Source organism: Oryzias melastigma, linkage group LG14 (assembly GCF_002922805.2).
Source record: "Oryzias melastigma strain HK-1 linkage group LG14, ASM292280v2, whole genome shotgun sequence".
Taxonomy (NCBI): domain Eukaryota; kingdom Metazoa; phylum Chordata; class Actinopteri; order Beloniformes; family Adrianichthyidae; genus Oryzias; species Oryzias melastigma.
The window spans coordinates 19,540,642-19,553,703 of NC_050525.1; the positions used below are offsets into that span (position 1 = coordinate 19,540,642).

At 36.8% G+C, this 13,062-nt stretch overlaps 1 protein-coding gene across 1 annotated transcript in view; it reads right to left on the reverse strand.

Annotated features, from left to right (window-relative positions):
* LOC112142958 (transcription factor COE1) overlaps window positions 1-13,062 on the reverse strand; it is a 95,979-nt gene that overhangs the window by 78,533 nt on the left and 4,384 nt on the right. Inside the window, exons 5-6 of the mRNA XM_024266655.2 lie at window positions 9,120-9,193; window positions 1,231-1,299 (exon numbers count right to left, since the gene is read on the reverse strand). Of these exons, the coding sequence (XP_024122423.1) occupies window positions 1,231-1,299; window positions 9,120-9,193 (143 nt within the window). The remainder of the gene's footprint in view (window positions 1-1,230; window positions 1,300-9,119; window positions 9,194-13,062) is intronic.

Sequence of the window (13,062 nt, forward strand, 5' to 3'; positions counted from 1 at the left end):
GACAAAAAAAAATCTCCTGCTGGAAAACAGATTTTTATTTTGCTCTACACAAAAGTAATAAATTCACATGAGAGCTATTTGTTTAACATACACATAAAACTTTATACATTTGGCTGCAAGAGTGCAGTTTTGTCTCTGATCAATAACATAACCGCAGCACATTCAGACACACTGTAAGTCACGTGTGTCAAAGTCAAGGCCCGGGGGCCGGATCTGGCCCTCTGTATAATTATATCCGGCCCTCCAGATCATTTTATTTTACTGTCACTAATGGCTCGATAATATTCTGGAATAATATATTTATCTTTTTATCATTCATAATTATGATAAAAAGCTACGGTTTAAAGGTTTTTAAAATTAGCATTCTGCTAGTTTTTTTTTTACTATTTTGGTATTTACTAAAAAGGTTAGCTAATATTTCAGGAACATGCTAGCTGTTTTGGCTAATTTAGACTTTTTGTTTTCATTTTTTTAAGGCTTTTTTGGAGTTTAGTTAATATTTCAGCTACGTGCTAGCTGTTTGGGCTAGTTTAGGCTTTTTTGTCATTTTTATTAGTTTAGCTCATTTTTACATGCTAGCTATTTTGGAAAATTTAGGTTTTTAATCTTTTTTTTTGTGGTTATTTTAAAGTTTAGCTATTTTTGCAGCTACATCGTAGATGTTTTGCCAAAGTTTTATTTATTTATTTATTTTTTTTTTTTCGTCATGTTTTGCTTTTCAGGCTAATTTGGAATTTAGCTAATATTTTAGCTGGCTATCATTTTCAGCGTTTTCAGCTATTAGCTTTAGCATCTTCAGCTATCAGCACTAACATCTTCAGTGGCAATATTCAGCTTACAGCATTCACACCATTATTATCACAAGTAATGCGTTATATCTAGTTCATAATTATGTTAAAAAGTTCCTGATCGGCATTGGATTTTGGCCCCTGTGTGATTGAGTTTGACACCGATGCTGTAAGTGAAAGTTTTATACTTTTAATTGCTGTTTTTTTTAGCACAGCTCAGTGTTTAATTGCAGAGTTTGTGCCTCAAATGCTTCACTGTCTCACATCAGTAGCCATTGATTCAATCTGAGAAGCTCATGTTTCCGAAGACACAAACATATGGTCCCAAGCCGGCATTCAAACAGGTCACCATAGCCTCTCATCCAGTGTGTGTGTCTGTGTGTGTGTGGGGGGGGGCGGGGGGCGGCGAGGAGAAAGAAAGGGGCAAAGTGAGAGTCAGTACCTGTCGATGATAACAGGGTCTGAGGGTGTCTCATTACGGTTTCCACAGCTCTTCTTGTCACAGCACCGACTAAAAGAGAAGTCACAAAAAAGAAGAAGAAGTGAGTTTGACTCTCAGAACATTCAGTACATTAATGACCCAGTTTGGATGCTTAAAGTACAGCACATTATATTCTTTGACAACACTGATATGAAACCTCTTACCAAATTCACATTTGATCAGAACTGTCAGAAGCAGGCCAACAGGAGTGTTAGTGAAATTCTGTAGAGCAGATCTAAATTGAGTGTGTGGCTAAAAATAGTTTCTATGACAAAGAAATTGAGTATGTTGGAAAGAAACAGCAGGGTTCAGTGGAACGGGCCAGGTATGGAAGACACGAAAGCTTCAGTAAAGGGACAAGCCTTGTTAATAGTTGGAGCCACACTGGGTTCACTGCAGATCTCAGAGTTTGTGAACACACTCCAGTGAAAATCATGTTCTTGTGGCATTTTTCTCATGAAGGACGTATTGACACATAATCGAGTTTGGGTTGTAATGGTCTGTAAAGCCTTGTTTCTACTGAGCGGTCCAGTACAGTAAGGAGTAGTACAGATAATTGTGCCAAGCGTTTCCACTCAGTTAAGCCTCGCTTCCACTGAGCGGTTTGTTTTCTCAGCGCATGTGTGGTGTAGACCGCTAGCGTGTCAATGCAACAATGGAGGTCATCCAGAAACTCCTATTTTACTTGCTTTATTTTGTGTACATTGTGTATAACAGGAATTTAAAGTTGTTTGAAAGAAGATTGTAGATGAAAAAAAGTTTTGATTGGATCCTGAGTCACAAAAAATGTGGCTGAGCAATACTAAGCATTTGTGTATTGATCCGATACTGGTCAATATCGTCGATATCTAAACTGATATCGATATTTTTCGTAAATGTGGACGTGACATGAACCTTAAAATCTCAATTTTTTTTTTAACTGCTTGATAAACACAAAAACAGATTTAGGACAATATTTTCAATTGAATGGAAAATAGTTTGTTAAAATAAAAACTTATTGAAATTAAATAAAAAAAGTGAAGAAGTGAATACAAAACAGTCTACAAACCAAAAGAAACAAGCGACTATGATGAAAAAATAAATCAAAATATTAAAAATAGCAACTGGTAGAAAAATAGACAAAATGTAACTTCTTAGCCTTTAAACAGAAAATTAAAAACAGGTGAAAAGTAAGTTGTAATAATAATAACTCAGCATTTAAATATAGTGAAAATATAGCGAACAGTGCATGTTTTTTCTTTGCTGCTGCTGAGATCTCACAGGATGAGAGTGAGGCAGCAACTCAGCTGGCTCCTTTTTGCTAATACAGAAAAGTTTCAAACAAGAGTAGAAATATCGATATCTGCGGGTCAGTATCAATCCGATGCCAACTTGAGATCGATATTATCAATATTTCGGATTGACCCGCCCAGCACTAGCAAAAAAAGCTATCTTAACTGTATATTGGCAGTTTCTGTCATCATCACTTTCTGCCAATCAACAGGTGGCTACAGTGGCTCCGCCCCAACCTATGGACCTTCAACCAATCAGGCCCCCCAAGAGGTACAGTTCAGTACTGTTTAATGGGTCAATTTTACAATGGAAACACTCAAAATATTGGACCAGACCGCTCAGGAGAAACTAACTTAAAGATAGCAGGAGAGCGTGTAAACAGATGAATGATGGGAAATGGAGGCGGGCTTAGCATGTGCAAACAGTTTCACCCACATTTCAAATGGCGGTTTTGATGAACTTTAGAAATCAGTTTTAATTATGGTTAAAGAAGGTATAATCATAATTAAAAGACCATTGAGAACGCTTTGAAATCGATCAATAAATGATCGGAGTAGGATTTTTGAAGTGGACCAATAGAAGAAGGTGGTCCGCTCTGATAAATCAGATTTCTCAAACATCATGTGGGAGTTTAGGGTCATGAAAAAAAACTGGCATAAGGATGTACGGCGAAAAGAAAGAAGCCAAAGGAGGCGGATTGATGCTTTAAATAATAGAACTCTGATCCATGAGTGGGCATGAGTTTGACGACCAAAGCAGCTTCACGCCAGAGCGATTAACAGGTTGGCTGCAACTGAAAATACAACCTATTTAACAGCAAACAATGTATAATCTAACTGTATTTTCCATTAAATAAAACTGTTTTCTACTCATATAATAAAAAGATTTTTTTTTTTAATTATGAAAGAATGTCCTGTTTTTCAACCATTCTTCAAATGTTTAAACTTTCCCATCTCGGGTTATTTATCAAGTTTGGTTTTAAGAAAAAACGACTACGTTTCAAAATAAAATAAGAAACAATTTTGATGCCATGAATATAAAATATAGACTCTATTCATTAAAATGCTGCTAGGGTTTATTTTTCGAGGTTTTGCTGTTACACCAGTATTGTGGTCGCGACCACACTAAGTCCATGACATGACCCAGACTCTGAGGGGTTGAAACTGAGTCAGGACCACAGTGTGTACAAACCAAAGGTTGCAAAAATCAGAGTAATCATGTTCCTATTTTTCTAGCTGACTCAAACTATAAACACGCTGACCGAGGTCTCATTAAAGAGAGCAAAGTTAAAGAGTATTTAGGAAATTTGAAAAATTGCTGCATAAATGCAACCGAGTTTGTGTAGGGCGACACAACCTATTATAAATCTGCTGTTACCACAGTGAGCATGAGCAGTCTGACAGAATACTATCCAGACTACAATGAGAGGCCAGTCCTAATGTAAAAATGCTATGTTCACATTCATCTGTTTATCTTATTCTCATTCTTTTATTTATTTTAACAGTGATGTTTCATATTTTGTTAAGAATATGGAACTCCAACTTTCCATGTGTTTCTCTGTGAATAATAAACTCAAAACATTAAAAAATCCTCTAAAAATAATGCAGTTATAGAGTATTTGATGATGGCAATATGTTAAAATAATGTTTGCCTATGTATAATTTCTGTACAGTAAAATTATTTTTTTGTTTAGACTTCTTTGTCAAAGGTATTGGGATGCTGCAGCTGTAATCTGTGGCTTCTATTCTACCATGTTGATCCAAATTGTGTAGCGAAATGTGAACATGAGTGTTTCAGATGCGTGTTTCCAAGCCCCGTGTGAATGTAGCATAACAGAGTGTGTTGAGCTGACATGGTTTATACTCTTGGCCAAAGTCATGTCTTGAATGTAAATGTGTTAAAAAAGAAAATAAAAAAGCAATTAAGATTTATCTGTTTTAATCCCAGATTCTGTCCCTAAATATCACAGCAAACCTGAGAGGTGTTTTAGTGGCATCCAGGGAATTCAAAGCATTTAGGCTTCTTGTTTTATTGTTATTGACTGCTGATCCTCAGGAGATGTCTACAAATCTCAAAGACCAACTATTACTGAACTCCTATTATTTGCATGATTGGAGACATTTTAAACCTACCAAATCGAATAAATGTGTACTAAGAAACAGTACAATGTATTTCAATTAAAACTATTTATTTTAATTTGATTTTATACATTTTTTTCTAATAATTTGATTTAATTTGATTGTACTTGCAGGATTTTAATGTTTTTCTTTCTTTTTTATTATGATTGCTATTTTAACAACTATTTTTTGTCTTACTGTTATTTATTTTATTGTGGAAAGCGCTTTGAGATGCTCAGTAGCAGGAAAAGTATTATATAAAAATTTTGTGTCAAAAAAGTCGTTACCTTGAAATTACTAACTGGGTAAATTGATGTTTGGATGTTATAAAAATTCAGGGAAAACACAATTTGTACATTTATATTGTTGCGTTGATTTCTGTGCTTTTAGAGCTACAAAATACAAAGGCATGAATCAAATCACCATGATAGGTCTTCATATCAATCGGTAGAATAAAGTCATTTAAATATCCTTGTGACATTAGAGATTTTAACTACTTCTCATTTAAAGTGCAAGCTTAATTCAGCTACAAAGTGTATTTTTGCAGAAATAATAACTAAAAAAGTGCTTAAACATACTAAAAGAAAGGAGTCATATGGATGGAGAATGCTCAAAAATAGGAGTGGGTGAACACCAAGAGCAAAATAACTTGGCAGGCGTACAAATTTTCACAGATATGTACTACACGTGTGTCAAAGAGGCTTTCTTTGCTTGCATCAATTATGAATAAAAGTGCACACAGGAGGGCGGAGAATAAAGCGGGGCAGAGCTTCGGTAAAGAGTGAAAGCGTGAGCGTGGGAGGAAAACTAAGGATGGGTTTGGGTGGGATGAAGAGGAAGGGGAGACATCTCAGGTTTCCCACTGTCACAGATGGCAGGGGTGGAAAGAAAGAGACTGACACGTTACACCATACTCATTGTCCCACCTATCTACTTGCTGCGCTGCTCTTTCTACCCCGCCTGTCAATTGTTGCGCCCAATGAACTGGGTCACTGCGCGGAAGCTTTCAGAGAGCAGCACAGCATCGGTGAGGGGTTGGAGACGGATAAAAGGGGAAGATGTAAGGGGAAGGGAAAATAAGGAGGAAGGAAAGGTTAGAAGGCAGGTGAGGATGGTGGATATGAAGGGATGGTGTAGATGAAGGGAGGAGATTAAGTGGGAGAAAGAGGAGGAAGGAGCAGAGTAGAAGATGTTATTAATGGAGAGGTGGTGGAAAGGAAAACGAGGGATAGGAAGGGGGGTAATGCAGCGCTTATTGCTTTGGATCTTGGTGATCTAATCACCCCCCCCCCTCCTTTCTTTTCTTTTTTTCGAACAATAGACTCAACAGGATGAACTGGTGATACATCCTCTCCACTTCTTTGTGTGAAAGATGTTGACGAACACTTTGGTTTCTGGGGCAATTTGTCAAACTTGATGAGGTGTTCAAGAGGAATTAGAGAAAACTGCTTTAAGAATGATCGTTCAGTAAAGAAAAATGAGTTCTTTACTCATTAAAAGCTGTTTGATTGTACTATAAACATGGTTTATGGTAGTGACGTCCATCTCTATAATTTGGTTCACTTTTCGCAACCTCACAGTTTTTAAATATTTTTATATGTATATATTTTTCACAAAGGCTTGAATTTTAAGAGTTTGAAAAGTGTGATAATTGTGATTTCTGTCTGAAAAAGTGTATAAAGGGAAGAGTTTTACAGCCTTAAAGGGGCCATATCATAAAAAATAAACTTTTTGAGCTTATAAGTGTATTATACTGTTCATTCCTCAACCCCAAAGCGGTATTTTGATCCGTTCACGCATTTCTGAGTATTCCTCTAAAAATCTGTGCTCTCAGTACCAGCCCATACCCACAAAAGTGAGCGGGTCCTCACGTACTGATGTCACAGATTGCGAACAGCCCCTTTCAGGAAGAGTTTGCTCCGCCCCCAGGCTAACACAAAGCTAGCGCTTATCAGCTTTCAACGCTAAATTAACCCATTAACCATCACTATTCTGTCTCTGCCAAATTTTGGGATAAACGCCTGGGACACACGTATGTACTGTACATCAATATTTATATATATATATATATATATATATATATATATATATATATATATATATAAATGGGTGAAACGCTACAAAAGGCCGGATCTAGGTTGATGTCATAAAGTAGCGAAAGCCGGTGCCTCCGAGATCCAGACATTTTACTTCCAGGTATGAAAAAAGTTCACAAAAATAACTTATATTTCATTAATAAAAATGTGTTACAAAATTAATATATATATATGTATATAGTTCACTCAGAAAGACTAAAGAAAAGCATGGTATGGCCCCATTAACAAATCTGGAGTAGCTGTCAAAAACAAAGACAACTTTGATGATTTTGCCCATTCCCATCATTAATGAGGGACCACTGTAAATATTTGTGTTTATATATATTTATATATATATACATATTGGTTTTAATTCTAAGTTAAACAATGTTCACTCCACTTGGTTTCAGTATATTTTTTTTAAGTAGTGACTAATGAGTTACACTAAACCATTTGGGAACATTACAAAACCAAAATACCTGCTTCCTTGAAAGTCAAAAATGAGTTTTGAACAGGAAAAAAACACAAGAGGTTTAGCTTAAGCATTTACTTTCTTTGAATTACTGTATCTCTCTGACCATTTATGCAATTTACAGAATTCTCGTGAATTCTGAATTCATATGAAAATAAGTCGGAGAAAAGCAGCTTAACACGGATATGCAACACTTTACAGTAGTTGAATTGGAATTATGTTAAATGATCACATAAACGGTTGTAGAGTTGCAGTTTGTCAAACATTAGGAACTCACTGGCAACATCTCAGATGTTTTTTTTTTTTTTTGCAATTTTACGTCTTCTTTGACTCAAACTTCTTCTGATTTGCACTTTGGATTTTTTTTACTTCCTCTTTTAGGTCTGTTGGATTGTCCTTGTGATCTTGCAGTGTTGTTAGCCACTCCAAGATAACTTGCAAGTAAACTAAAACCATAGTTTTGAAGTTGACAGAACTAAGTTTTGGTTGCGATCAGTATTTTGCATTTACCAAACTAAGAAAATAATCAAAGATCATGAACAAACTGTGTTAGAATACAGTATTTAAGCACAATTAAACCAGAGTAAACACACTCCTATTTTAGATAATCCACTAGGAAAACTATTATTAATTGGTCTTACAATAATCAAATTGAACAAACGAATGTTATTTATTGGAGGCAAGTCTCTGGATGATTACATTTTAAACCAGTGATCAGTTTCATAGAGATATATAAATATTTTAATTCTTGTATTATTTAGATCCTTTACGTGCTATAGAATTTTTTTCGATGTGATCACAATCCTGTATTGAAACAATTGCTAAAACTCAGATTATGGACAGAAAAAAACCCAGCGGCGGAGCTCCAACCAGGTTTGTGAGGTGACAGATTGTCTGGGAGCATATGGCTAATAGCAGCACCGTGACAATGAGCCACCCTGATTAATGGACACCCAGAGCCCTTTGTATGAGCGCACGTTTATTGTGTGTGTAGCTTGGGCTGCAGAATCAGCACATGGGAGCTTGACTGACCTCAGCTGCTGGTGAAGAGAGGCGCGTGTCCACACCAGATGAAAAACCTGCTGCTCCCCCAGAGGAAAGATTTGAAAAAACATCTGTATCTAAAATGATTATTTGCTTCAGAATTCATACTTTAGAGAAAACTCGACAATATTTTGCAAAAGTTTGTGAATCACTTAAGAAATTCACCTTTTTTTAATGCTGTGTAAAATATTAAGTGCTGCTGGTTTTACTGCTAAAATCCATGCTTGTGCATATAGATGAGCCCCAATTTATATTATTACAGTTAAAGTTTTTCAGCGACAAGGTCAAGGAATGGGAACTTAAATCGTGCTAAATTTGAATTTTTATAACTGCGGTGTGCAGACCTGAGCGTGCATATGCATGCTTTTTTGTGTCCTCATAAATGCATGTGTGTGTGTGTGTATGCATGCGAGTCTAGCCTATATTTTATAGTCAGATTGTGGAGGAAGGCCCATTTGTTAGCCACAAAACAACAGAAGGACTCAGATTGACTAATGAGTTTCTCTGTGTCCTAATTAACCAGGCGTCTCTTTTTTTATACACACACACACACACACACACACACAGAAGTCATGCATGTTTCACACACACATTCCCATTGTATATGTTATATTAGTAAAACGGCTCTATAAATAGAGCTCTTTGCCGTCAACCTACTTCTAAAGAAATTCATCTTTAGGTTGCAATTAATGCTGCAACTGTGAGAGGCCAAACTCATCTCCCTTAACAGATTTGGCATCTGTGTGAGTTAGAGGATGATTAAAAAAATGAAAAATATACATGATTGGTGAGAGTTTTTACCAGCAAAGAGACTTAAAGAAGGAGAGAGTTGAGGAATATTCTGGTGAGATGTGAGGAGTCTTGTCTCACCTGCACATGATCTCATGTGTCAGCAGCACTCTGCACATCTCCGGGTTCTTGTCTTGGCCTTCATAAACAATCGGCTGGAAGAGACAGACAGGGACAAGATAAGGTTTTTCATCAGAGATGATTGGAATCATACAAACAAATCAATGAATTCCCTTTTGGGCAATTTGCTCCAAATCAACAATTTTAAAATCATTTAGGATGTATTTATGAGATGTACTTGTTGGTTTTTTGGAGGATTTGCCTTAAAAACACATAAAATATTTCTAGCTGCAGTTGACATTAAAAGGAATACTGTGAGAAAAGTAACTAGGCATGACACAGCTGCCAGATTATTGCACGAGCCATGAAGCTCCACTGTCACTCAGACTTGTTGGAAAGTGCCAGTCGGAGCCTGCAATGGTGCATGCATGCATAAAAATGTTTTTTCAATATATTTTTTTTTATTTTACACTACCCTCAAACCTACCAAACTACTGAAAATAGATGATCTTGAAGCACAGTGCTGCTCAACAACACTTGCACTTGTTTCCTCTCTCGTTTATCACTTTTTTCCCTCAATTCCCAACAGGAAAACAGAAAAGGTGTTGTTAAGGTAAGCAGGTGAGTTTCCACTTCACTGGTGTGAACCTGCAGTTCAGCAGTAACACCTCCAAATCACAAACGCACGACATGTTCGACAAGGAGAAATTCACACCCAAACCGTCTCATCAGCATGTCAGCTGATGAAAAGCAAACGGGAAACAAAAAAAAACCCTGAATATTCATAATGGCCGCACTCCCTGCATCTGCATTTCCAGCTGAGGCGTTGGTCTATGAAACCATGTACCTGCTCCCGAGGAAGCTCGGAATGAAGCAGAGACATAAGTCACAAAATAAGCTATCCATCAATCAGCGCACACTCTCGGTGTGTCTTTGGTCTATTCCAGTCCGTTTGATCTGTCATTCCAAACTGCAGCAGATCTCACCAGGTGACAAGCTCACTTTTCTCAGGGAACAGCGAGGAAGTTTCTATGTCTTTTGTACTGATCTTCATCTCAGGCTCAGACGACCTGCTGCCACCGAGTGAACGTCACTGAATTAAACTCCCGTGGTGAATGCTAACAGTGCTGCACAACACTACTCCCTTTAATAAGGGAAGCTGAGACACTCCCCATCCAGAGTAACCCATTGTTTTTTCCAAAGCTATACATTCGTCATATAGATACTTCATAAAGTCGGACTTATTATGGTACACAACCATTACTCTTAGATTATGATTGTTTATGGTACCGACTGTTTGCAAAATAGGAAGTAGAACTAGCTGTTTATAAGAAAGCAAACCACTGTTTACGCATACTTTGGTTAGGGTTGTTTTGCTGACGTCACAGAAAAAGAAGAATAAACTATTATCTTCAATGCAACACTGTGAGAAGTTTTCAACAAATAAATCCTGCAGACATCAAAAGGGACTAAAGTTTTCCAACAGGAGCCTCAAGGCCAGCGTGCAGTCCAACCAACGACTAAATTCCTCATCGTTTAAGATCTTCCAGAAAACTCCTCCGTCGCTCTATCTGCTGTAAAGTCTGGGGGCCTCATTAGAGAAGCATTTCATAGCTACCACCACTGCCTCCAGGACCCCCGCCCTCCCTGTGTTTATGAACCAGGGGCACCTGTCAGTCACACTTCACTGTGCATGAGCATATCTTTCATTTAAACTCCCCAAAGAAAACGTATTGACACTCAAACCAGGAGTCTGAAAGGCTTTTTGAAAGTCTTGAACTTCAGGGATGTGTACACACCGGCCATACTGGCAAACTCTGCAATATGAAACAAAAATAATATGAGCTGAAAGCACAAAATGTAACCGTATCCAGGCTCAGCTAGTGATAATATTTGCAAAAATGGCCAGTCTATCCAGAAAGAAAATAAACTCCATCCAGACTAAGAACATTTTAAATTACTTCAGACAAAGCTAAAACGCTCCTGTTGACACTCCACCGCCTCAGGTCTGTCAACACTCGCAACATGAGCGTAGAAACTGTGCCGTCAGAGCTATCTTATCAACACTGGAACTGGAAAACTATCCTGATTTCCATTTGACAAAACGAATTCTGGTATGTGAGAATTATGAAACGTGCTCCTTCACCCAGCAAATATGTCTTTTATATATTCACCCTCTTATCCTGCAACATCTTTGCACTTAAGCGGTTATTTTTTCCTCTGCAACACCCACACATACTCTCGCATAAAAGTGAACTTTTAAACTTTGGGTCAGTTAAGTGCAATAAAGAGCACAAATATGCATGTGAAGAAGTTCATAATTTATGCATTTAATTAGTTTTTGGAGGTGGTACACAGTAGAATTTTTTTACATGTGATATAATACTTTGAAATGTTCATAATCTATTCTTCACTCCAAGACAATTTGACCTACTATGTCTAAAGCATCCATTCGGTTTTTTTTTTATTTATTATTATTACAGTATTTTCTTGCAGTGATTGATCAGGTAAACAGTTTGTTTTATGTTTATGGTCAACAACCATAAAATGTATCTTTTAAAGACCCATTCCGATGAAGTTTTGAACTTGTTCTAGTGGCATTTTCTCATAATGGACATATATGAAGAAAATTAGACTTAAAATTGAATTTCTGAGTATTTCTTCACTCAAATCATTGTGAATCAGGAGCAGACAAAAAAAAAAATACAGTTTGAAAAAGATCTTATTTGTTACATAGAAAACATGGCGGGCCACATGTCCAAACTCAGAGGCAAATTTATGAACTACAGCAGCTCTGCCGAAACTATGTCCCAGAAAACAACCCTTTTTTAGCTCGAAATTGCATAATCCTAATTCAAAGACCACTTGAAATATTTTTTCAATAGCTTCAAAAATTATGGGATTGGCTCTTTAAATACATCCTTCTGTAGGGGTTAATCAGCTCAGAACATTATATCAAAAAAGATAAATATATTCACCTTTAAAAGCTTTTTCTAATTGTAAAACATAAAAATACCAGTTCATGTCATCATATGTTCTTAATCTTAATTCTTAATCTTCAGCAGAATTGATTTGAAATAAATGTTTTCTATTTTCCTTTGCAGAGAACTGACTCCTATTTTATCATCCATTCACTCCCTCTGTTTGGATTTGGGAAGCATGCAGTTCTTTTCATTAATCCAAGGTGAGTTTAATCAATTTTTTTTCAAATGAAACTGAAACTTTTTTCTATTTGATGTCCTCTGCCACCTTCACCTGCTAATGTTATCATGTATTTCATTTTGTCTGCACTTTTTCATCTACTAGTGTGCTAGCATGCTTCATTTTGGAACATGTGGAACACAAACTCTAAAGCTGTGGGATGACTTCCTCCTGAATCAGGAAGTTAGTCGTGTATCTCTTACAGGAGTAACAGAGGCTGCATCGTCCCTGTAGATATCAAGAAAACACTGATAGGTTTATGTTCTTACATCATCACCCCAAACTGTGATCTATCTCCTGCTCCAGTCTTCCTAGAGAGTTCCTAAAGAAGTGTAAAACATTCCGAGTACCAACTCTGTATTCTGAAAGAAGTTTATCCGGAATCTCAGCTTCAGCATTTAAATCCCTTGTGATCCCAGCAGTTTATCCAGAGGAGCAGTGAGCATATTATACCTCATTGCAACTGTTTTGTGGTTATCCTCTGTTATCTCATTCTATTTCTAGACTTTAACGGTCTTTAAAATATCTATGAGGCATGCTCCTCTGCAGCCATGTCTAGACCAGGCAGATTTACAGGTCCTCTCTCATAGCTACAGCAGCTTGACTGCTTTCAGTGGAGGAACATAGAGATGTTCATCAGTATTGGTTGCACTCAAAATCTCAAAGGCCATTTTAGCTGAAATATTACAAATGTGCTATTTTTTGTGTATTTTTTTTTTTGTATTTTATTGATTAATTGTGTTGTTTTTGTATGAAATATTCT